General features: G+C 36.3%; 1 protein-coding gene across 1 annotated transcript in view; it reads right to left on the minus strand.

The window, feature by feature from the left end:
- Positions 1 to 1,806: 1,806 nt before the first annotated feature.
- TJP1 (tight junction protein 1) overlaps positions 1,807 to 25,925 on the minus strand; it is a 255,756-nt gene continuing 231,637 nt past the window's right edge. Inside the window, exons 11-28 of the mRNA XM_072399088.1 lie at positions 25,150 to 25,253; positions 23,116 to 23,284; positions 22,632 to 22,776; positions 19,272 to 19,408; positions 17,448 to 17,553; positions 15,375 to 15,525; positions 13,909 to 14,017; positions 12,779 to 12,998; positions 12,051 to 12,235; positions 11,274 to 11,369; positions 10,651 to 10,733; positions 10,068 to 10,278; positions 9,140 to 9,240; positions 8,285 to 8,632; positions 6,485 to 6,733; positions 5,091 to 5,960; positions 4,591 to 4,685; positions 1,807 to 3,708 (exon numbers count right to left, since the gene is read on the minus strand). Of these exons, the coding sequence (XP_072255189.1) occupies positions 3,411 to 3,708; positions 4,591 to 4,685; positions 5,091 to 5,960; positions 6,485 to 6,733; positions 8,285 to 8,632; positions 9,140 to 9,240; positions 10,068 to 10,278; positions 10,651 to 10,733; positions 11,274 to 11,369; positions 12,051 to 12,235; positions 12,779 to 12,998; positions 13,909 to 14,017; positions 15,375 to 15,525; positions 17,448 to 17,553; positions 19,272 to 19,408; positions 22,632 to 22,776; positions 23,116 to 23,284; positions 25,150 to 25,253 (3,677 nt within the window). The 3' untranslated portion in view covers positions 1,807 to 3,410. The remainder of the gene's footprint in view (positions 3,709 to 4,590; positions 4,686 to 5,090; positions 5,961 to 6,484; positions 6,734 to 8,284; positions 8,633 to 9,139; positions 9,241 to 10,067; positions 10,279 to 10,650; positions 10,734 to 11,273; positions 11,370 to 12,050; positions 12,236 to 12,778; positions 12,999 to 13,908; positions 14,018 to 15,374; positions 15,526 to 17,447; positions 17,554 to 19,271; positions 19,409 to 22,631; positions 22,777 to 23,115; positions 23,285 to 25,149; positions 25,254 to 25,925) is intronic.

Consider the following 25,925-nt stretch of genomic DNA (forward strand, 5'->3'; position numbering starts at 1 on the left):
ACTGTAAGCATTTTTCCTAAAGGAAAAAAAAAATATATAAAGAAAACCAGATGTCTTTCCATCTATATTCCTGCTTTTTAAAAAGGGATAACAATGCACACCTCTACCAACAAGGGTACACAGATGAAGAGATTTTATGAAAGGCATTGAACTCCAGGAGGATTTGTCTCCTCAATGGGTTACATAGTCCCTTACATTGTGCACTTTCCTCCAAAATCAAATACCTCAGTAACTTCATTTCTGTAATATTTTATTTTTGTTATCAAAAGAACTTCAACATACTGCACAGGGTCACCTGTATCAGAATAACAGAATGGAATCACATCTCCAAGACATTCTGGGTCAGAGAATGGCATGGAAAAAGGAATCAATGTCAGCAACATAGTATTTGGATAAAGTTTCCAAGGCAGAATTCTTTGGATTTTCTCGTATCTGGGTAAAAAGGCTACTTACGAGTTAATTTTTATAAATCCTTTGAATAGGAATTAGTGGTAGGGATTTTTGTTGAATAAACTTACAAAGTTTTAGGTTTTTCGATGAATAAGCAAGTAAACCTTATGCTAGTTTTCATCTCTTTTACCCAGCAATAGATTCCTACTTTTTCACAAATGCTAGTTTTAAAATGGTTAATATGTTCCTGAACCTATACTGAAACCTTCTGTGTTGTTAGCATGGATGCTTGCTGAAAACCAGGAGAATATGTTAACAAGACGTTTTGGATTTTCCTGAATACTTATTTGCATATTTCTCTGAGCTACAAAGGATACCTAATATAGAACTGAATGCAATTTCTTTTTTGACAAGTCACTAGTAAAAGACCTTAAATGTTACAATGGAGCAAACCGGTGTGTATGATTAGCCAAGCCGTTCTCTTTTTAAAATGGAGGAATGCTTGAAATAACTTTCAGGTTTTGGGGAACCCCTGCTATGATTCCACAGCTCAAAGTACATTGTGATGGATAGTGTAAAGAATACCACACTTGCAGATAGCCAAAAAAGATAATCTGTTACCTGAACTGAGATGTCCAAACTGAATATTGTTCAAGGAACCCGTAGGAACTTCTGCAGGAACCCTGGCTGGGAAACATTGGTTTAGCTATACCTAAAGCTTATTAATGCCTGGATTTGCAACTTAATCTTTTTTTTTTTTTTTGTTTTATCAACCCCCACCCTTCACCAAGTTCTACAGACCCATACATCATATGGAAGGAAATCATCGCACAGGCTGGACCTGAAACTTACTTGGACCAGGACCCTTCAGGTTATGAATGGGAAGACCTGGCGGGGATATTACTGAACTCAGCTCTTATGCACACTTTCATCCCCTGATGTACTATTTTAATGCCAACTCCCCCAAATTCATATGCAAAATTAATACAAACCACAGACTGAAGCAATATTTGATTTATTTTATTTTAAAACCAGTTTTATTTGTATATTTAGAAATGTGTAATTTTTTTTTTTAATAACTGCAAAGAAAAAAAAAAATAATCAGCCACACGTGAAGAACTAATAGTTGATTAGGAGAATGCAGTGCTGTATCTTCTACTGAAACCGTGCGTATGTGCCATAATAAATTGTCTATTAGTAAAAAAATACATTTTAGGGCACATTATACAGAATCCTTATCACAAATTGCAGCAGGGATACTTTAAAGATAATAAACTAGAGAATTCTGAGGAGTTATGCTCAGCATTTATATATAATCTATTTTAGGGAAGACATAGTACATAAGCCACAGTGATCACATTAGCATTGTTATCACACGATTATATAGTAAATAAAAATTATTAACATAGTTCAGATAGCACAAATAACCAGTCACACAAAGTCTTTCATTGCTTTCACTCAAATTAACATATACAGATCTAATGTCTAATTGGTTGATGTCTCTTAATAAGCTTATAAGACCCTTTTTAGGTCAAAGAGTTATAACAAATCAAATATTGGTGCAAAGTTTAGGAAAAATCCAGAAATTTCTAGGGGGAAAAAGTTGCATGGCTTTGGCCTATCACAATCCCTGAAAATGATAGGAGGGCGAAAATAGGGGGCGATTGGGAAAAATCTTAGAAAATCCATTGATATCAAACTATGTAAACCTGAAAAGTGATACCTGCATCCTAGGGATGAATACAAATGTACTAAAACATTGAAATGTTCAACTACTTGGCAGCAGAACGTGGATCCACAATCACTGTGTATTTGGGAGCTAACCCTGTCAAATTTAAAGTCTGCAAAAATAGGCTGCAAAAGTAAAACTGTTTTTACTGCAACAATGTAGGGTTACCACCTTCTGCTAGAAAATTTGATTCTACAAAACCTTTCCTATTGTGCCTTGGTTGTTCCAACAACATCTCTGGCTACTCTGCAAAAAAAGGGTGACAATGCCGATGTGCTATTTCTCTGCAGAACAAACAGTTTTGTCATCCACTGACCTAATGTCAAAATCAACAGGTAATGAAACAATGTTATGGTGTGACTTATTTTACTTATAGCTCCAATTTAAGTCCTTTAAAAGGTAATACCGTATTTACTATTTTTTCAAGACACATTGAATTCTCTCGGTACAAGCACTCTGAGGCACACCACACCACACGCATGTCTGCACCCAGTGTTTAATCCATAGGAAAAGAAGTGTGAGAGTATTTTAACTTAGATTGAATCTCCAAAACAAACCAAAACAATTATTAAGAGAGGTTTATGAGACAGTACAGGTCATGCAAAAATAAGGCAATAAAGTGCTTTAATTTCTTAGGTAATTATCTGAAGTCCACATATTCCTGTCCATTTGTGCCCTATAGTAATGGCATAGATAACCGCAGGAATAACTTTTTATTGTAGTTATTTGCTGTAGTCATTTACTCCCTGGGTTAACTAAATTAATTTAATTGTATTAAAGAAATGTAGGAGCCAGCCTGTAAAAGAAACCACAACCAGCATTTAAAAAGTATTCTTTGTTACAGATTTACAGGTATTTAAGCAGCCATTTCATTATTGCATTTCAGCAGTAACAATTATTTATAGTTAATAGTCTAGCGGGGCAACTGAATATACACTGCAGTGTATAATAGCTTATACAGACCACTATAGTGTTTTTTTTTTTTTTCGTTTTTTTAATGGAAACTATCTAGGTTTATATTCTTGTATTTTAAAAGGAAAATGAAGAATCCTACACTATAAATTTGGCAAGGTAGAAATAATTATATGTTTTCTACTTTAAAGAAAGATTGTAAGTTTGCCAATTAGTCTTTGCCAGCTTGTGCTTAAGAGTATCCATACACCTGCAGTGTATGATTTCATTACAAACTCATGTGACAGCACAACACGTTAGAGAAGCCCCATCTTCCCAGCACACATTAGATAAGAGCAGAGTCACAAGTACAGCTTTCACACATGAGGTGCTACGTCTTTCACTGCAAAGGGTCAGGATGTAGGTGCAATGAAGAGGTCACAGAGAGACAAGTGCAGCATGTCAGAACGTACTTGGAGGGGTAGCTGTTAAAGCTAACTTGGCTCTGAGACTGTCCAGGTTTAGCAGGTTCAGGGAGGATGTTTGCAGGAATAGCAGTAGTGGGTTTTTCAAAGTTTCTACGATCAAAGTAAGACAGCTGCTTCCGGTAATATTCCTCATCTTCTTCAGGATCGTAATTGTTAGCACGAACTATGTCTTCTGGTGGCTTCACTTGAGGTTTCTGTGGTTCAGGTACTCTAAAACGAATAACACAAATAATGACATATGCTAATTTCAAGATTCTTCAAAGTGTCCTAGTATTGAAAAACACAAAACCCATATATGTGTGTAAAAAAAATACAAGCAGTGCCTGTGAATTTTAGCACTTAAAATTAATTATTCCTACCAAAGTTTTAGGATAAACACCACAGTCATTTATAAAAGGAGGATCTTTGTTATGTTGCCCATGGACAGTTAAGGGCTAGGTGTAATTCAGGCCTGTGAAGATAATCAAGTGAAGGAAGATCCTGCACCATAAAATCACACTCTGCATGTATCCATGCTGTAGATCTTGCAAATGTATCCTTCTTAGAAGGGCCAGCTGTTGTGTAGGTCTAGTGAGTAACTCACAATACAAGTTAGGCACTGGAGGATATATAACAAAGTAGAAAGCAAAATATTCAATAACCTTTCTTGAGGAATGCCTTTATTTGTATTAAAAAAAAAAAAAAACTTGCACGACTGTATAATGCATAAATTGCACTATTCTATAACGTACCAATATATGGACAATTATGCAATAAAAAAAAACAATTGATCAAGTGTATCCATTAATAAAAATATAATTGCTTGTGTGATGAGCAACTGAATTTACAGTCACCCTTGACAGAAATATAGGTTTATACAGCAACAGTAGAAAGTAGAAAAGAGATACTTATCAAGCAAGCATGAACTCCCTTTAGTGGATCGCACATTCAATTAGCTGGTGAGTGATCCCTCCATAGTTCCCATAAGTCACATAGGTAAAAAATATCATTAGCAGTAAAAAACAAAACAGTTAAAGCATATGCATTTATGCTTCTTCAGCTATTTCAGTTAAATAACACTGTAAATGTGTGACAACCTGTATTTTTCCTTACCGATAAGTTGACTTTTCTTGATCATATAGAGGCAGTGGAGCAGCTTTAGATGCAGTTACTGGAACCGTTATAGGTTTGGGTGCAACTTCTGGGGCCTAGAATAGAAAGATAAAAAGTAAATATGTGTTATTTAAATTAACTTGCCAAGTCAAAGATAAAAACAGAAGAAAGTTTGTTGCCATGTTTTTTTCTGTGGGATCAGTTAGCATTTTCCAAAAAAATAGGTTCTAATGGAAGAGCAATTGAAAGCCCTATTATACACAATTCTTGCAGAATTCTGTTAAAGAAAATAAAGCGTGCAAATGTCCACTGAACTGACATGCAGAGCAGAGATTCCGTTTTGTATTATTTTTTACTTAAAAGCTTTATTTTCTGTCTAAAAAAAACAAGGTAAACAGTGTACATATGCCAAAACCAAATTTTAGTTCCTTTTAAGTTTTTTTTGTAACAGATGCTATAAAAGTGTCTCATAAAAATGCATAACTAATTAAAGTGGGTACCTTTAAAACAGATACATCATTAACGTCCTTGTTCTTTTCTCCTTGAAGCGTTCTTTTGTTCTCAAACATTTTGACTCTGGTAAGGACAGACTGTGGTTTCATGGCTGGGTCATCATCATCTTCACTTACAGAGGCTGGTGCAGGAACAGGCTTACTGTTGGTTGGCAGAAGATCAGACTTTATCTGAGTTGGAGGAGGCATGGTTTCTGCTCTAGGAGAAAGATCATATTGCCCTTGTTTTGTATTAAATCCCTGGGAAGGACTATGGTCATAGCCTCTTGGATGTTGATCAAAATAAGGTTTTGTTTCAGCAGCCCTTGAGGTGGGCACAGAAGGAAAGCTTTGAGGCTCTGGTTTAAAACGGATATGCATATCATATTCTGTAGGAGGGGGCTCCTCATAATGTACTTGGGGTGCTTTGTAGTTTTTAGCTGGTCGAGGTCGGTTGTCATAGGCAACAGGAGGAGCCTCTTCAAAACGGGGCTGTTGTGGGAAATAGCTGCGTTCAAGGCTTTCTTCTGATTGCTGCCTCACACTGAAGTCCCTATGCTTACCATCAAACTGTGACCTGGATGAATACGGCTGTTTATCATCATAGTAACCCCACTGATCATCATAAGTAGGCACGTGATCATCACTATGTATTCGAGGGTCATAACCATGAGGGTACTGATCCACGTATTCTGAAGCAGATTCATATCTGTAAGTCGAATCATACTCTCTATTCATTGGTTTTTCTGCATAGGATGGAAGGGCATCAAAGTTCAGGGAGCTTTCTTTCTCTGGCCTCTGATGGCTAAGCACTTGTTGTTTCATCAAGTAGTTGTGCCTAGGATTATCTTCTATGGAATATGGCTCTTTTCTATAAACCTGGATGATAAAAGAAGGCTCTTGGTTAATATTCAGGAAAAAAATATATTAATATAGGATAATGGAAATGAAGTCAATTCAAAGCAGTGGCCACAAGATGGCAGCAAACAAGCAGTATTTGCATTCTCTAAGGATGAAGCAGTGCTGGACACATGGAAGAACACTTCAAAGTTTTGTTTTCAGCAATGTGATTTTTTTTTTTTTTTTTTGCAACATAAAAGACAACATTTATAGTGAGTTGGTTGATATATGAAGTTAGAAAGGAAAGCATGCAGTACTGGAAAGCCATGCAAGAAAAAAGCAAAAGTAAACCCCCAGTTGATTTAGATGCAGCATAGTGAACTGCTCCAAATTTCCAATGTCTGACTACCTTTGTTACTGCAGGCACCTGACCAAAACGTTATCATGGTTCAGGTACTTGCAGTAAGGCAAGGTTGAAGAAGAAGGTGTTAAAGAAAGAAGAATCTCAGATGCAAGTATGACTGGAAGTAGAACAGACTGGTGCAACAATGTAGCACAGGTACCTTTGCTGGATCTATGTGCACAGGTAAAGATGAAGGCTCTTGGTCTCTTAGCATTATGTGAGCTGCCTCAGTGTTTGGTGATCGCATTGGGCCAGCTTGTGCTTGGTAAGAGCTGTATGGGGCAGGGTTGGGATCCTCCAATCTGACATTACTTAGATTTACATTAGGATTTACAGCAGCGGTTGAACTTGCAGTGTTTGTTTCAGACGGCAGAGAAAGGTAAGGGGCAGCAGGTAAGGCGTCTGCTTTCTGTGGAGTGTGTAAAATAATGTGTTCACTTTAAACAGCACAAAATAAAGCAATCCAAACGTCACAGCAGTCTTGTAGGAAGTGCTTTAAAACTACTGATCTAAACAGCTTACACTTTGTAAAAGCATGCACACAAAGAAAGAAAAACATCTAATTATTTTACATATTACAATACAACTAAGCTAGCCAAGCATAATATAAATTTAGAACATAAAAATTGTTAACATGTACAATATTGAAGTGTTTACAAATACAGTTTAACCCTAAGGAAAATACATTTGCCAGTCCACAAACACAATAAATACCATTCAAATTAGAGCATTTAAGTATCTGAATGTCAATATTTCCCACGTTCTTTACATTCTTTAACCTTAACTAGGAAAGCTCTCTTACTAAAAATGTTGGTTGCCTATTACATTGGTTCAAACACTTTTTGGCTGAATTGACATGAGTGCTCACAAAGGATCTAGCTGGTGGCTGCTCTGCCCCTGTAACACCAGCTATTACAAGCAGCAAACATTTACACCCCTGGATGAATCAGAGCTCTTTCCACTAATGATGGCAGGGAGTAAGAGCAGCTGGAAAGTAGTAGGTATGTAGATGCTCCACGTAAATCACTAATCTGAAACAAGTGCACATAAGGGCATTTGATGATCCTCTGACTTGACTATTCGCAGGTTTGTAATGAGTTTACAGTATTGGGGGATTGAGATTATTAGTATTGAGATTAAGCAAATTTCCTTTTTGTTTTTTGCTTCCTTTCTTCATATTTCTCCCTTAGTTCAAGAATTTATTAATGGAATGCAAAGGAAAACAGTGCCTTGGTGGAAAGGACTACTATTCTTTTATAATAATAAAAAAAGGGAGAGAGAATACATGGGCACGACCCCATTCCTTCATGCAAAATTGCAGAGTTTAGCCTGGTTTCAGAATAGCCTGTAAAATAACAGACTACAGAAGACAAATTAAGGACCATGCAATGCCACTTCAGGAAGACCTGAACCCTGACTTGTTTGGGGTTAATCCAAAAAAACAGAATACCAATACAGTGTTCTCTTCAGTCCCTTTTAGCGGGGTGCAACCACCAACAGCTTTAAAAAAAATTCTGGGGAGAATACTGCAATACATTTTTTATTAAGTCTACATGTCATGATATGGCCTACTCTAAGTCATAACCTATGTAAGTAAGACCTAATGGGGTGTGACAAAATCTACCCAATATCTATTTAGGAAAATCTGCACTCACAAATTATGATAAAATGTTAGAAATTAGCTTCGAGGTATAGTAGATGCTACGGCCTATGTGTGAACCTTAGGAAAGAGCCACTACTTTTTTACCAATTCCTAGGTAAGGTGGTTATAAGTTATGTAAAACTTTTTTTTTTTTTTTTTTTTTTTACCTTAGTTACCTAAACTTCTACTTTTCAGATGTTTTAAATTAGAAGTAAATACCATGTATCAGGCATACTTGTGCATTAAAGAGAAGAGTAAGACTTAGGCACTTTATTCATACTCAAAAAGAAGCATGCACAAGAGCTAAACCGGACCTACCTGTTGAGATGGAACATTTTTATATCCCGGAGAATCAGTTCTGATGATCGGCTGTGGCTGCTGTGGGAAAGATGGGTAGGCTTGGTTTTCCTGATGTATTCCCGAACTGTCATCCCGGACAGGTTCAGACGAGCGAGTAATGGCAGACTCTGGGGGAGTCCCTGCCTCGTCATTGAGCGTCTCATCCAGATCTTGGTCAGTGTAAGCCCCTCCTTCTGTGTCTGTATCTTCATAGTCTGAAGTGTGCCTGCTATCAGTACTATACATTGAGTACTCACTACCTGGAGCTGATAAGTAGGATAGACGGTCGTCATGCAAATCAAGATCATCATCTGTGCCACCTTCTGCCTGCACCGAATGAAGTCAAGTTAGACCAAGTTAGTAAATCTACATCTGGAATCCTTGCTGGAGAAATCCAGGATTTTATTTACTTTATAGATAGCTTTCTAAAATCCACACGGATGTCTGGACATCTTTTCTTACTAATGAATGTGCTGCAAACTATACCCAGCCCTCAATATTATTCCAACAAATCATGGCTACATAGTGTTTCATTGTATGTACAGCTATTGGAATATATGATGGTTCTAAAGGTTTAAAACATTTGCTAAACACACAGGAATATGTTCTTGTCAAAAATTAAAACACCTTCAGCAAGACAGTGTTAAAAGTTAAAAAAAAACACTTAAGTGTCAGTTTTACTGTGCATCACATCTAAATCAAAGGCCATATGAGCGGTTTCATACATTTGCAGCTTCTGTAAAGTGAATTCCAGGCACTGCATTCTAGTGAGTATGCTGAAAACATTGCCACAAACTCATGCACTGATTTAGTAAAACTGGGAGAAAATCTTACTTTGCCTTCTGAGACCCAAACCAGCTGGTTCTGTTGTTGCTGTACAGCTTCCTTCAGGGCTCCATACCAGCCATCATTCATAGAATTAAGATTAATGTTTGCTGTCAAACAAGACGTGAAAAAAAATATATATAATAATAAATAATAGAAATAATTAGGTTCTATCAGAACTGTGTATCATGCCAAATAAATCTTAAAAATCAAAAAAAAAAATGTAAATTACTAAATGTAAACAAAAGTAGCATATGTAGGAAAGCACTGCAACACTGATTTTTTTTTAAAACAATTAGGATTTGTAATAAAATGACATTTTTATATTTCAATAGAAACATCAGGATTAACAAAAATATTGAACAACAAGAATTAGGTTGATTTCATGCTGCTTGCATGCAACTTGCATGTATGGCCTAGTAACATCATGTGACCAGAAAAGATGTCTGTCCAGATAGAAATAAGGGTACTTGCTTGTTGTTAGTGATGGAGGCTGCCATCCTTGTCTTTGCTTTACAATTACACATCAGAAACATAGATGTGCATAACACATGTGTGACACTTCACTGGTTGCATACTTCACTGTAAAGTGAAGGATGGATGACAGTTCTGTAGCAAGCACTTCATAAATAAATTAGCAATAAAGCCATATTTCTATCTTGATAGGTTCTATTTAACAAATCACTATTTAGTGACCATAAATAATTTTTTTTTGTAATAGTAAAAGTAGCTCTCTATAAAAAATGTAGGGTTGCATTAGAAAGCTCATGAGCCATACCACACTGTAAATATATCAAGAATGTGTTACATCCAGTTTTCATTTGCAATTATTTTTTTACTTTTTTTCTCTTTTACTTATTTTACTTTACTAGATCAAAAATTCTGAAGAAGTCTTGCACCTTCAAAGTTTTCAATGTAAAGTTTATCTTGTACTTACTTGTAAAAAGGTGATGATTATTTTTGCGTAGTTTATGTGAACGTTCATAAAGTTTTCGGGCACTTTTGCGGGATTCCGGGCATAACCTCATTCGCATAGTTTTCACACCCTGCTTGGAGTCAGGGTTAAGGAACACTACAATTGGATACCACTGTGCATAGTTCAGGCGATCTACAGCATTTGGGGTAACATCCAGAAGTGCATGTTTATCCTTTAAAAACAACAACACTGCATGATTTCAACAATCCCATTTTATGAAATAACAAATAAATGAAAAGGTACAACAATGGTATGGTTTGCTTTCAGAGAATATATCTTCAGTACATATTAGGATTTTCAGGTAATGCCTTTACCTCTTAGCTGGCATTTGGAAAGCACAGGCAAATGCACAGGAAGAGAATCTCAGTACAGACCAATTTCTTTACAGCATTTGATACAATGTTAAAATCAATTCTCTGTTAGATTTAAATGCCTAATCAGCTAGCATCAATCTTACACAGGCACTAGTCAAACTGTCCGCTTCATTTGAAAGATGACTAACTCGAGCTGTATTTCAAAACATCCTATTGTATCAATCACTCACCCTGTCAATAATCTGTTTGATTGTGTGGAGACGAATGATCCCAGAGCTGCGCTGGTCGGTACCGGCATCTCTTGGTTCACTTCCTAGAGAAAAATAAAGGGAACTTTGATTATGTAGGTATAAAAGGATAATACCTATTTCTGGATCATGGTTGTGGATTAATACAGTTTACATTTTTTCCTGCGAGAACAGATCATATAAAGTCTGTGTGTGTGTGTGTGTGTAAAGTTGTATTTACAGATTATTCCTTTCTTTTAATCTGCCTGGAGGTCATCTTTAAAATTATGTATGTTTGCAATACAGTAATTTGATACATATCTTGATTATTTTTAAGTTTTACTGAACAACAACCACAAGAATGGTTGACATACTCAATATCAGTCCAGGTGTTATTAATTTATAATACAATGTGTGATTACTGGAAGTTTTGTCACCAGTAGTCATGACATCTTGGGGATATCCACACTACATCACCATTTTTTTAAATGTTAAAGTTAAATAAGAAAACTACTGTAAAATTTCTGACACTGGGACCTGATGCTAACCATTGTTAAAACTGAGCAAAGAAAACTAAATACGTAGGTTGGTGAAAATTTCTAAACAATGAAAGACTGCATACTTACTTGCCACTTCATAAATATCAGGTTCTTCTCTTGCCAGCTTCTCTCGTGCAACATCAGCAATGGGACCAAAGATAACAACAGGCCTGAGGAATCCAGCTGGAAGAAAGAAAATGTTTATCATCCAGCTTGACCAATGAAATGCAATAAGGCAAATGGGAACTTTGAGACAATTAAAATAAAATAGGCACATTTATTAAACAAGAAATTCACATTAAAGTACATCAATCAACTGAAAAATTATTTTGAGTCTTTAGCACTTTATGGTTTGCCAACCTGGAGTTGCTTGCTATTTATTAGCAATGCATGTGCTCAATACTTGCTACAAAGGCAAGTGTTCTATGCCACAGCACAAAACCTTACAGGTGACTTCCTTGTACTAGCTGGTCAGCTGGAGCTGGACAGCTGCATATAACAGCTTCTTAGCTCAGACTGTCAATCAGAATCCCTGCTGCATGCAGATCCTACCTCACATAGCAAACAGGAGGGATGAATTATTTGGAAAATGGAGGAAACTGAAGCAGTTAGTCGTATGTATTTTAGCACTAACAATGCTAAATCAGTGCTTGGCCACATTTAAAACCAAGTTTTTTTTTCTTCTTTTTCTGAAAAAGGTAAAATGCTACCGAAAGTTATCAAATTCTTAATTTAATATTACTCACTTGAAGGCTATGTGTTTTCCAAAGCTAATTACACTTTAGGTAAAATGGTCTTTTTTAACTGAATACAGCCTAATTGGATGAAGCAGTCAATAAAATAACAGGTAAGGAAAAAACATACCTTCTCGCAACACGACTCTTTCGTATGCAGGAAACTTTGTTTGAACAGGTTGGGCAGAGAGATCTTCTCTGCTTTTCCTGAGATTTCGCTTAGAACTTCGGAGGCCTCTAAAACGCCAAAAATCAGCTCGATCGCCACCAGCGGTTTTAGGGAGAGTGTACTGCACACTGGCAAGCTGCTCAGCTCTAGGAACAGAAATACAAATGACACCCAATTAGAAAAGCATGCAAAATGTGGTGCAACATTAAATTGAAGAACATCATTATTTCCTCTCAGTAAAACACTATAAACAGTATCAAAACACTGAACTGTGTGACAGAGCATAAGTAAAACTTACATAAATTACAAAGTACCAAAGGTGAGTACATAAAACATTTTCAGAATACCTGACAGGAATTATAAATAAAGAAACCACTGCTGCAAATTAATAATGCAAACAGACGCAAAAATACATATAGATGTTTTGGTTACGGTTTAGTATTCATTCGCAAAGCAATTTAAAAAATGGCCTCTGAGGAGCAAACACATTTTCCTACCTTATAAGCAACAAATTTAGTGGTTTATTTCCTTTGTTATCACTATTTTACAATACAGATTGTCAACTGTCATACTGGAAAGATAAGATCAACTATGCTTTTCAATGTAAATATAGAGCATACATTATTGTTATAAGTTATTTTTTCTGTATATATTTAATATGTAGCTGTGCTTAAGCAGTTTTCTCTTACCTGTTCTTGTTTGGAATAATCCCTCTTTCCACCTCCTTATGGTTCCTCCCAATTCTAATAGCCAGCCATGATCCCAGTTTCCCATTGTACAATGTATCCACCACTCGGAATACCTCTCCTTTGTTAAAACTTAGTCCATAAGGTGATTCCTTTTCATACTCAAAATGCGTTCGAATATAGAAGGAATCCCCAACATCTGACTCGACAATGCGACGATAAACTGAAAAAAAGCAAAAGTAAACAAGCAATTAAAACCGAGAAATCACAACTAAGTAGCTAAGACAGGAGATGAGTACATGGACAATAGTCCATAATCCTTTTTTAAATTTGCACAGTGGTACGCTTCTAGAAGTATACCCTATTCTTCTAGGTCCAACTAGTACTGCTACAGAGGTTTCACTTTAAGCATAGTTACATGAGGAACACAGACACCATCAGATTGCAATTTAATTTGTACTTAGCCAAGATGTGGCAAAGTATACAAAGATGTTGCACAGAAAGTACCCAGAGAGGTACCACAAAGATGCTAGTTTTTACTTTACCTGTGCTCCACCATCAGCCTGAGCAAAATACACCTTTATCAAGGGAAAAAAGATGACACAGCCTGACATAGACAATTTAGTGTCAATTGTCTGATCAGCCAATCAAACCTCAGCTCTGCCATGCATGAGAGCAGGAGAAGTTTACTCTGTTCTGTGCAAAGCAATAAACTTAAAAAAAAAAAAACAACTAAAATGTCCAAAGTTTCCACAACATTACAATGAGGTGGCAGGGAATCCTAATAAAGGTAAATAGAAAGCTTTGTGTGTCAGATATGTTTCCTAGTCTGAGGACTGTATATGTTTACCATCTCTTCCTGTAGTAAAGGAACAAGCTATAGCCATGTAATGCAATAGTTATAATAAGAATATTTTGAAAGCTTTAAAATACACTAGGACTTTTTCTTTCTACTGATCACTAATTTATAGATTGAGGTTATTGTTCTACAATCTATAGGCAAATAAATGAATGTTATCTCAATATTTGTTTTAAAACGCACCCCAAACTGCATTCAATTATATTCATAATGTATTCCAATACAATACTTCTAGACCAGAAAATTAAAACATATGTCTTTTGCCAACACTAACCATCTTTCTTTTTCTGAGCCAGAATTGTGACTTCTTCTCCTTTTGGTAGATCAAGCAGGAAAAGGACAGCTTCTTCCCTTATAATATTCGTAAAGTCCACATTGTTTACCTGTTGAATACAATTTTATTTTACACGGCAATTAAATGTTAGGCATTCAATAGGAGTTTTTACAGACCTCATCTTTTTGGACTCTATTTTACTCTATCCCAAATTCATTAGGGTAGAGAATCAGAAAGAAATGGGATGAAAAAAATGAAAAAAAGTTTGTGAAACATACTTCCAAGGATTATTCCAACAGATAACTTGCTTTAAAACCGAGATCATATCTTCCTACTCACCCATTACTGTCTAATACACCCTACTCTGTAAAAGTGCCACAAGCTTGGAAACCCCTACAAACTTCTTTGTAGATAAATATTTTGATCAAAGCGCTGCAGGATGGTGCAGAAACTGAAAGTGCTCTTGGCAGCACAGATAATCTAATATGGGCAGACCTAAATGATGATACACAAGTGCGTTGGGCAGTGGTAGGTCAATAGGGAACAGCCTACACTTAAAGTAGATTATTTGTTAAAAGAATGCTTGAAAGTAAATCTATTTTGTAATTGTATCATATTTCTTGCATAAACATTATTATTTATATTCATTGGTAAGGACAGTTTAAAGTATTTACAGGGACACAATCTCTAAAATATCTTAGACATACATAAATAACATACATAAATGTGAAAAAGGTAGCAAAAAAAGTGAAATTGGCAATGATGTAGGAAAGCAATGTTGTAATGTCTCCTCAGTTCCCATAATTTGCACTGGTTCTACCAAAGGGCATTAGAGAGCTTGAAAGAGATGGTAATTACAAAATCTAATTATATCTTTTTCATTAAATTAATCCAGAAATCCTAATTATAGGGAGCTGTATAATTAACCCTTATTAAAAAATATCAACGACAGAGGGAGTTTACAGATTTTAAAATACCCATTACACTTGAAGGATAGCTAAATTAAAGACATTATAAACTAACACAGGTGTTGGTGCACCAGCTGCAGTGCTTTGTAGTATATTACTAGTTGACTGCCCGACTTCCTGGGCTACCCCAGTGATAAAGAGACTCTGCTTCCGTAAAATGTTTGGGGTGTGTCAGATGCTTGGCCATCTCCCTATGTCATTATGTAGCGGTCAGCCGGAGGTCTAGGAATTCAACATCCTAAAGTGTCCAATGCAAAAAAGAAAAATCAGTGATATCTCTCTCTACTACAAAGCAATCCAGCAGCGCTAGACAGTGCTAACAATGGACAGGCAAGTGTTAAAATACTTCTCGTTCATGAAGAATTTTTTTTGATTTTTTTGATGAGATAAGAGTGTCTCGAAAATGTTTTGGACCCAAACTAAAAAGAACAGCAAGGTTTTACAAGCGAAAAAAATCTGCAAACAAAAATTAAAAACAACTCCCCCCGCCCAACTTACTCTAAGAATCTGATCGCCTTCTTCCAGTCCTTCTTTAGCTGCAGGGCTGTCATCCAACACACCAGCAACAAAAATACCCACATCATTTCCTCCTGCAAGACGTAGACCTACACTGTCTCCTTTTCTAAACTTCACAAGTTTCATGCTGGGCCTATGGGATATAAAAAAATTACACTTAAAACGCCTGAAATATTACATTTTTGCACTACATTTTTTTCTAAAATTAGGTCCCTAAACATGCAAGTACGGATCCTGATCAATTTTTTCATAATGTGACATTTTAATGTGACCAGTGTCCATAAATCTTCACATAAAACAACCATGCTGTTACACAAGGCCAAACCGAGACTTTTATCTTACTAGAGATGGGTAATATTTGCTATATTAGCTATATAGAGGGTTGTAAGCATGGGAGGGAACAGCATGGGGCATATTTATCAAAATGTTACATGGTAATCAAAAAAGAAAAAAAAGAAAAAAAAAGTGTGAAGTGAGATGGGCAAATAAACGTAAATATTAGGAGATTGGCTTATGTACTTCAAAGGCATTAAGAAGACATTGGTGAAAGCGGAGATATTCTAGTTTAATAGTGGGTGTCACTCTCAACTTGTCCACCAGCTGGTTCTGTGCTCATTTTTTATGCACAATAAAAACTAGTGGACAAATTGAGAATGAAGCCCACTATAAAATTATAATGTTTGCCCATGTCCACTCTATTCTTTTTAGGTACATTAAAGTACATTCGCCTATCTCAGCCCACACAGAATGCCAAAGCAAGGACTTGTATTCAATTATTCAGAACTAGATTTATGTATAAATCTACCCTATATATTGCAATTATATCATTGTTTAACCTTTGCAATTATATCATTGTTTAACCTATCATTGTTTAACCAGCGGTAACCTCGAGTCACACCCGGGGTAGTTAAAAAAACAAAAAAAACAAAAAAACAAAAAAAAAAAACACTTGCCTGGTCCCATCAGTATCCTACGGCGTCCTCCAGGCTCCTGCCATCCTCTTCCTTCGATCTGTCCCCCGGCGACTGCACTGACGTTCCCCATGAGTTCCTGGTGACGTTGGTGCGTGCATCGCTAGGGGCGCAGCAGGAATTTTAAAATATTTTGTATTGCATTCAATAAAAAATAACTGTACTGAATGCAATACACTGAACTTCTATGTCTAAAAGTGGTACATTGTCTTTCATGAAAATGTATTTTACAGTAGAATATAATAGTATGAGTACAATAAAGTTTGAAACACAAAATCATGTCACAGTTTACTATTAAATGTATTTATTGTTTTGACATGATTTTGTGCTTCAAACTTTAATATACTCATACTAATATATTATACTGTAAAATACATTTTCATGAAAAACATGAAACTGAAAAATGTACCGCTTTTAGACGTATAAATCCAGGCAGAAATGAACCGCCCAGGAGGCTAACCTAAAAATTAGTAGTGGCTGATTTAGTTTGGATATTTATGGAATTAAGTTATTATTAAGATGTATATAGGAAGAATAAAATTTGCCAGGCTAAAATGCAGGCTACTAAAATAATAATAGCTCACTGAAAGCACAAGATGCATATAAATATCACAACATTTTAAAGTAAGGTTAGGAGACAAAGCACCATCACATTTTAGGTGAATATTACAATAAAGAATACAGACAGTGACAGGCAGTTGAAACAGTCTTCTCGGTCACAAGTACAAGTCAAGACCTCTTGTGGGGAGCTAAATAGTATGACCCCCTTCTGTATCATGGCATATCAACATAAATATAAAAAGAACTACATTCCCGAGGTTTCTTGTAGTGACTACCAGCTTAGGAGAAAAAAAAAAGCTTCTATAGATGTTTTATCATTTCTTTAAAAAGGTTAAGCCAGCAAAGTGAAGAAAGAAGATGCTATGGACTTTTATATCCCTGCTGACTTGTTCTTTTCCGTAGAAAGGCAGCACTGACAATACCAGCAGCTGGGAGTTACAGCAGTGCAAAGCATCTAAGATATATTTGCTTGTGGAACCCATTTGAAATGTAACTTTTTTTTATTAGACAGGATATCACTTACCGTAGCATGCCATCTTCATGTGTGGAGTTAGGAAAAGGTCCATCGGATGGACTGACAGGTAGGTCTACATCTGGCTGTCCTGACTGGGCATACACAGGTTTTGGTTCTAAAAGTGAAAAAAATGTACACATAACCAGTATAGATTTCCACTAAAATTATATCAAATACAGTGTTCCTATAATTAAATGTAACATAGAAGAATTGAATGAAACAGATTTAGACTTGAACACTCCCATCTTTAACCTGTGCAATGACTGCATTACAGTTTGTTTTTATTTTGTGTAATGGATACAACAAATAGTAAGTACAGTGATAACTTGTCTAACGAGTGACCCTGCTACCAAATTTTTCGGCTAACAAAGATTCTTTCCCGCTGTTCTTTGGATTCGGTAAACAAATGTTTTAGTGGATGCGTGTGCTAACATAACACAGCCGCACTGAGCTGAACTTTCACATCAATCATCTTCAGAATCATTGTTACTCGAGCCTGGTGATTTATCCCCACCTCAGAATCACTACGCTATACGCGAGTATTCGTTTTCAGTGCACACAGTAAGACTCTTAGCATCAAACTGAATAGTCGGGCCATTCTAGGAGCTGTTCATCTCAGTCTTTGGTGAGTTTTTGCCCTTTTTTTATTGTGCTTTTTCATATTTTATAAAACCTATCTATAAATTGTGGGTTAACTTATGGTGTGAAATCCTAAAATAATGTTGATGTGAATCTTAAAAATTAGAAGATTTGTAAAATGACAAGCATTGTATATAGTATATAATAGTATGCTCATTGTCATCTGTTTACCATTTAATTACACGCATATGGTGAAGTGTGCAGGATATCAGCGTTGAGGCTTACCTATGTCCGAGAGCTCATACACAGTAGAGCACAGCCCTCAACTACATAGTGACAGGTGCCACAATGCATTATGGGATGAGCTGGGGCAGGTCCCACAACTGACCCTTCTAACACCCAGAAATGGTATGTGTTCCCAGGGAACATTGCAGCAGCAGATCTTGAAATCCAGCAATCAATACTGGAGGTGCCAAGTCTGCATTGCTGACTTATAAAAATTGTTTTGTAGGGTAGAACTCCCGATAGGTTTGCTTACATTTGAAGAACTATCTTTCTGGGATTAAATGGAATACTACTTGGAAGTGACTAGTTGTGATCTTGGTGCAAAAAATTAAAAAAATTAGTAACTGAAAGCAAATTTCAATTAAACAAATCTATTACTTTTAAGCTATAAATTATTTAACTTAACCACTCTTAGCTAGAATCCCAAGGACAAAATAGCACATAAATCATTAGATTAACTTCAGAACATTATGGTCTGACCTTGACACGCCAGATCATTCCAAGCCTATTTAAAGAGAACTACTTCTAACACAGTAACAGCAGCACTACTTCACTGCTTTAACAGCTGGAACATATCTGCAAATATATTAGCCTGGGACATTCACTGGCAAGAAATATGAGCACTGAATACATCATTCTCCATTGTTTTGATTTACAATGAAAGTTAAAAAATAAAAAAGTGCATGTTTTGTAAAGCAACGTTATAAGGATTATTGGCTAAATGTGATTAAGACCAATAAAAGGCCTTTGAAGGTTTTGGAATTTTAATTTTTTTGGAAGTGGTGACTTATAAGTCCACTGCAGAAAAAAAGACAGGCTCGAATGTGAGCACAAATATGTTTAAGTAATGTTTTTGAATGAAGCTGCTTTGAGATTTTAACCTTGTTCCATGACACAGAAATTATTGAGGCTGATGGTAAAGTTGAAACAGTAAAAAAAAATAAAATAAAAAAATAACTGCTTTCTTACCTGGTAAAGGAGGCGTTTGCTTTTCTCCTTTATCAAGATCATCTGTTGCTGCTCTGGATAGGGTCGCGCTGTTTGTATTCTTCACAGGTGTGGATACTCCAGGCTTTGATACCCTATCATCTTCTTTACTCCGCGTGCTAAAAAATTGAGTATGTGTGTTATTATGAAAGTCAAAGTCTTTACTAAATTACTAAATGTTTTAATTATTATTACACAGTATTTATATAGCACTGACATATTGTGCAGTGCTGTACAAAGTCTATAGTCAAGTCACTAGCTGTCCCTCAAAGGGGCTCACAATCTAATGTCCCTACCATAGTCATATGTCATTACCACAGTCTAAGGCCTATTTTTGGGGAAGCTAGTTAACCTAACCCCATGTTTTTGGATGTGGAAAGAAACCAGAGTACCTGGAAGAAAACCCACACAAACACAGGGAGAACCTCCAAACTTTATGCAGATAATGTCCTGGCAGAGAGTCAAACCTGGGAGCTAGCGCTGCAAGGGCCAGAGTGCTAACCTTTAATAAGGCAAATTCATATCACAACCTACCTAGACTGGGCCTTGTTTTCTCCTCCCTTGGGAACAAAACCGCTACAAAATTGCTTATCTGTTTTACTTTTTGTTTGGCAGTATGGACTGTTGTCGACTGGAATAGTGGAATATATTTTGACAGAAAGTCCAAAAAATCACTAGGAAACCAAAGGGCTAGGCAAATTGGTAAATCTCAGATGATCGCCCAGAAAAACAAGTTAGGAAGACCGAGACAACCTATAAAAAAAACCTCTCTGCTTCAAGAAAAAACTAGGAAACGTATCTAAGTACAAATCATGACATCTTACCATTTCCTGAATAAATCTAAAAGTGTCACTTTTCCACAAATACCTTTAAAATCCTGTACAGACACATGATGTGCATGTTAAATTTAAAACAAACTCTAGCTTATTCAGCTGTCCTGTCATAAATAAGATTTGATGGTACAATCACAGTTAAAACCATAAGGAGGGGGGGACTCCGCAGTTACACGGTGACAAGGCTGCCAATCATTTGCACAAATTTGCTTTCATATCCGTCACTGCTTCTTCACAATTGAAATGCAATACAAGGCTCACAATGCCATAATTCTGGAAAGACAGCTCGTAACCTTGTAGTCCTTTATTAACTATAATTACAGGAAGCATGTTCCAGAAAAGATAACAACATTTTTCTAGTCAGTCAGAGTCAATAGGGAACGGGCCTGCTTGGAAAGATAAAACCAGAGATTTTTTTTAAACATGGGTGGAATGTTTTGTATGATACAATAGGCTGGCACATGAATACACTGAAAATTGTAATAAAACCACTTACATAAAACATAAAAGGCCAGGAAAAAGCAGGAATAAATCTTTTTTTTTCCCTAAATAGAGCAAAAACATGATTGTGTTTTTCCCCCTTATTTCTTGAGTTTATTCTACATTGGAAACGTGAATCAAAAATCACTGCACACAGTTATGTAAGGAGCGGTTCTCCCCCCCCCAAAAAAAAGCAATCAGGTGCTGACAATTTTCATTAGCTGTGGTGAAAGGTGTGAATAGTGAATCAGGGGTAAACATGTTCATGTGTTGCTTATTGTAATGTGTAATAATGAAGCTGAAATACACTTCAGGGCAACCTTTTCAAGCAGGCCAGTGTATTAGAGGTGATCTTAAAGTAGACCTATCACCAGGGTTTTTACTTTACATAAAAGAGTTGAACAATAAATTTATGCATTTTTAAAAATTAAAAAAAAAAAAAAAAAAGCGTAGCCCCCTCCACTGCAGCGATAAAGTCAGAAAGGGTTCAGAGCCTTCAGGAATGCTCGTGTCACACATCCCAGGAGGCTCCTAGCTGCTCCTTCTGCACATGTCCAATCTCAGGCATGCGCAGAAGGGGCTTCCTCTTCAAGGGAGACTAAATGCCAATCTCCCGCATGCATGCAAGATCAGCGCTCTTTTTCTCATTTACAGAGGGCTACATCAGCTGATCTCATGCCTGCGCAGTGCGAGAGCAAGTGACGTAGGTAGATGCCAGAAGATAAAAAAAAATGGTGGCGACCAATGCTTTCTTTGGACTCGAGATACCGAAGGAACAAAACTGGATGGTGCAGAATCTAGGAAACCTCCAAGGGGATCAACAAATCTCAAACAAATTTAAGCCTTGAATTTTATTTTTATAACATTAAGGGCAATAGATAAAAATCAAGAAAAAAAAAATTAAGTTCATGGGCAACTTATTTTGGCTTCTCTATAGCAAATGCTATAGAGAAGTGTGTCCACAAGCTGGACATAAATTCAAATTCATTCAAATTCGTTCTGTGTTGAAAAAAATGGGAAATTACCAAACTTAACCATTGTCTTCTCTCATTTAGAATCTGACAAAATCCCAAGCTCATAAATAACCAAACTAAGCCTAGAAAACAGTGAAGGTGAGACACAACATGAGTGGAATGCAGAAGTGTTTGGGAGGCCTTACAGCCATCTGGATTACTTCTAAAGACATCCCACATGGAGGAAAAAAAAGTCTCTGGTTTGTAGCCATCTCTAGTAATCAGAGATTTTTCCAGATAGTGGTGTAACTTTGATTAGTGCTTTCCTCGCATGAGAAACTACCTGAGAGGATGTAAATTTAGAGTGATGAAACACACAATGAACCATAAAAAACAATATGCTAAAAATGTGAAGAAATGACTGCAAAATTCTTCATAGAATGCTAAACAATGGTGCCACATCTGATTAAAATGACATGTAGCAAGAATAAGGGATAGAGGCCTTATAGAATCTAGAGGCAAGGTTTGCTGCAGATAATAAAGTCAGGGTAAGGGCTGCATACCAGACTATTGCAGGATAGAATTCTGTTCAAGGTTAAATATTCAGTTGTGAACAGTAAATAGAAGAATATCACCTCCTGAATGTGCAGGAATTATGTGGGGCTAAGCTAGCAATCTGTCTTTGTTTCTAGGTGACAACTTGCACAAAATTATAGCTGCTTTTCCCATGAGTCATGAAAGGTGTTATTGCAGCAAGTGTATGTGTTCTGGCAATGTGCTTAGATTCCCAACATCTGTGATATGTCAGGATGATGTGTTCAGTATGGATAACACCATAGCAGAAATTGTACATTTGCCCCATAGTCAAAATCAGCATATTAGATTCAGCTCACCTTTACCCATTAATCATTTGTTTCTCAACTTCAACTAAATACACAACAAAACCACAATATTGTATGATGAGATTTTGGATAAAAATTAAAATATTTGATAAACAGGTTATATAAAAATATATGCTTTAAAACCCCCAAACACAAAACAAATACAAAATGTATATTAGGAAGTGAAGCCATCACCTGCTGTTACTGTGCTGTTGTGGAGAATGTCTGGAATGGTCTGAAGGCTCCGATCTTTGGTCAGGAGACCGTGAACGGCTGCGGCGGGGCCGGTCATGTGAACGGTTGGAATGATCTGATGTCAGCGACTGAATTTCTGAGATGTCTGTAACATAAGATAATCATCTCCTTAGGATGGGAAGGGAAATCTTTCCATTATGGATAAAGAAAAATAATTTAAAAAAAAACAGGGAAAGAGTTAGCGCTGCTGAATATATTTATTACTGTCTGTGTCTTTCTGTCTTTGTGACACCAGCTGATGTCAGACAGGAAACAAAAGAAAAATCTCCCCAATGGAGACACAGGTAGATATGAAATTATTAAACAGATTTATATAGCGCCAACATATTACGCAGCACTGTACATTAAATAGTAATTAAAATGCATAGGCTTAGACATAAGTAAATGCCTGATTTCATCATTCATTTTAGCAATGTTACCATACCATCTCTTTCTGAAGCATTTGCAGAATGAAGGCTGTCATCTAGATCTGGGACATTCAGTAGAGTTGCTCGCTCATCCCTTTGAACTACCATTTTTAATTTGCCCTTTGACCTTTCTATTAAAGTTTTTGCATCGGACAAAGACATGTTTTCGGTGACTGTGCCATTAATCTGCAAAACAACAATGGACGGATTACTGGTTATTCATGCTTAGCGTAAATTACTTCTAAATGATTGAGTGACATACACAAAAGCCTAGATGTATTTAGTCTGTACCAAATCCTGCAAGCAAAGCATGATTCACACCGCTATCTAGAACATTGCAAATAATGTGTTCGGAAGAATGGTCTTTTGCCTTAACCAACAAATCAGTGTAGAGTCAAAATAATTCATAAACGTTAGCATGACATGAAAACAAACTAGTCCGCCTTTAAAGAAAGTTACATATTATATTAAACAAATAAACGTTTCAAGAAATCTTCTCTGCAATCAAAAATTAGATGATGCATTTCTTTACTACGTTGCTGCAAAATAGTGTTTCCTACACAAATCTCTTAAATTTAGGTATTGGAAAAACACATTACAAATTACATGAATTTACAAATATCTCTCTTCATCAAACCCTTTTTGAAATGTCTGTTGGATTGTAACCATTGGGCTTTATTGAAAACTGCTTGAGGTCTGGGATTTCCTGAAAGCCAGAGGTAATTATACACACCGGTATTTTCCCAATAAAATATTGCTGTTATAAGGCCTCAACTGCATGGAAAAGTCTGCAGTTCTCTTACTACAAGTGAAAATAGTCCTTAGCCGCCTGTATCGGACATTGGAATTAGGCACCAAATGCTGTGTGGTGAAGAGTTCCTGCAATATTCAGCAAAAGTTCCTGAATGAGACAAATATCTTCATTTATAGGAGGTCCCTTGTCTTTTCTAGCAATTCAGATTTATAGGGATTAGCTGTTAATCCTATACCTAACTGCACAATAAAAAAAGACCAGATTCTTAACCAAAAGGAGAACAATGACAAAATCAACCATGCCATAAACCCAACATGTAGTAAAATTACCCTACATTATGTATTCTCTATGCAGAAGATCCCAGTAAGAAAATATCAGTTTATCATTTCCTTGTGTAAAATGCTGCAGTCAGCTAATCTCCAGCCTAAAATCTGACCTCTGATAAATAGGCCTTAGGGGCAGGTCCTTGCTCTAAGTAAAGATGATATATCCCATGCCAAGGCACAGGTCATGTGGTCCAGCACCAGAGGCAGGACAAACGAGGTGTTTAAATGAGTCCACTCAAACAGAATCTGTGTTTAGTGGCAATAAATTGATTTTGAATGTGATGAACATCTCAAAGCATTGAAGAGCCATTCCTCATATATAGTAGCTGGGTTATCTCTGTGATATAAAGGACTGCAACTTCATGAATCTTAGCTACTGATGTGAAATCATTTTGAAGCAGGACACAGCGAGTCCCACATCAGCAGTTTTATTCCTACATTTTTCATCCATGAATGAGAGAGCTCCAGATTCCAGTAGTGCAGAAATGTAAACTCAGCTAGTGGTATTGATCAACATCCCTAGGAATTGTTGAGCAAGCGTCACTGCAGAAATGAAAAGACAGGCAGAGCTGTGAAACAAAGATTGCCAATAAACCAAAAGTACCCAACAAGCAGAAAAAAAGAGAAGGTGGCTCTTGTTAGCAAATAAAATGATTGCCTCTGCTTTCACCCAGTGTTAGTCAGATTTTCCAGCTGAACTATTCACAGCATAACAAATCCTACATGCACGTATCAGATCAGATGAAGGGTATAATGATTTTCACAAGTGTAACAGCCATCAGTGTCAGGTGTACAAGATTTCTCACAAAACGAGTATGAAGATCATAACATGGATGGGTCTACCCAGCAGGACACCAACTCTGTGTACCATACAGATGATGATTGGAGTGTAAATTTTAGTATCATTGCACTTCTGTATACACAAGCAGCCAGTTTATTGCTAATCTACAAAATATATGAGAAAAGCTTACCTTAAGCACAACGTCGCCTTCCTGAATATTTCCATCTCTCGCTGCCAGACTATCTTGAGAGATTTCCTTTACAAAAATATGGCTGGCTAATCTTAAACCATATTCTATGAAAACAAATCATACACAAAACTGTTATTCAAAAGGTATAATAGTATAGGAATGCAACTTTAAAATGATGCAGAGGGACAATGTGGACTTCTAAAGAAATTTTTGTATTTACATCATAACACATTTCTTGACACGTTTCGCAAAATCAGCTTCATGAGAATAACATTTTAAGGAGACTTCATATTAATTATCTTTTTCAAAAACATCTTCATATCAATTAAATATATTCTCATCAACTTTCATTTTGAGACACTCAGTTTAAACCAACCATGAGAGTGGTGGAAACCGATATGTGCCAGTGGAGATGTAGGATTTTGTAACTTATCCACCTCTTATGTTTAACACTCAAAAAACTCTTATTCAGTTCCAAGGAGGGCTGTGTCATTCGATGAAATCTTGAGTATATGCACTTATTATCCCCTCTAAATCTCCAATAGCTTTATGCCTCCATCACTCCTTTAGCAGTAGTAGGTTTTTATATGTATATATTTTTTTATATGTTTATAGATTTTGAACTAAAATTAAAATAAAGTAAAATTAAAAAAAAAACCCTGTAATGAAACCTTTTAGGTTTGGAGAAAAGAGATAGATGTGAATTGGGTGTGGTACAAATTCACAAATCCTACCTTGAAACGTAACTAAAAAGAAAAGAAAAAAGGACAAAAGAA

The sequence above is a fragment of the Pyxicephalus adspersus genome, chromosome 2 (genome assembly GCF_032062135.1).
Source record: "Pyxicephalus adspersus chromosome 2, UCB_Pads_2.0, whole genome shotgun sequence".
In the NCBI taxonomy this organism is placed as follows: domain Eukaryota; kingdom Metazoa; phylum Chordata; class Amphibia; order Anura; family Pyxicephalidae; genus Pyxicephalus; species Pyxicephalus adspersus.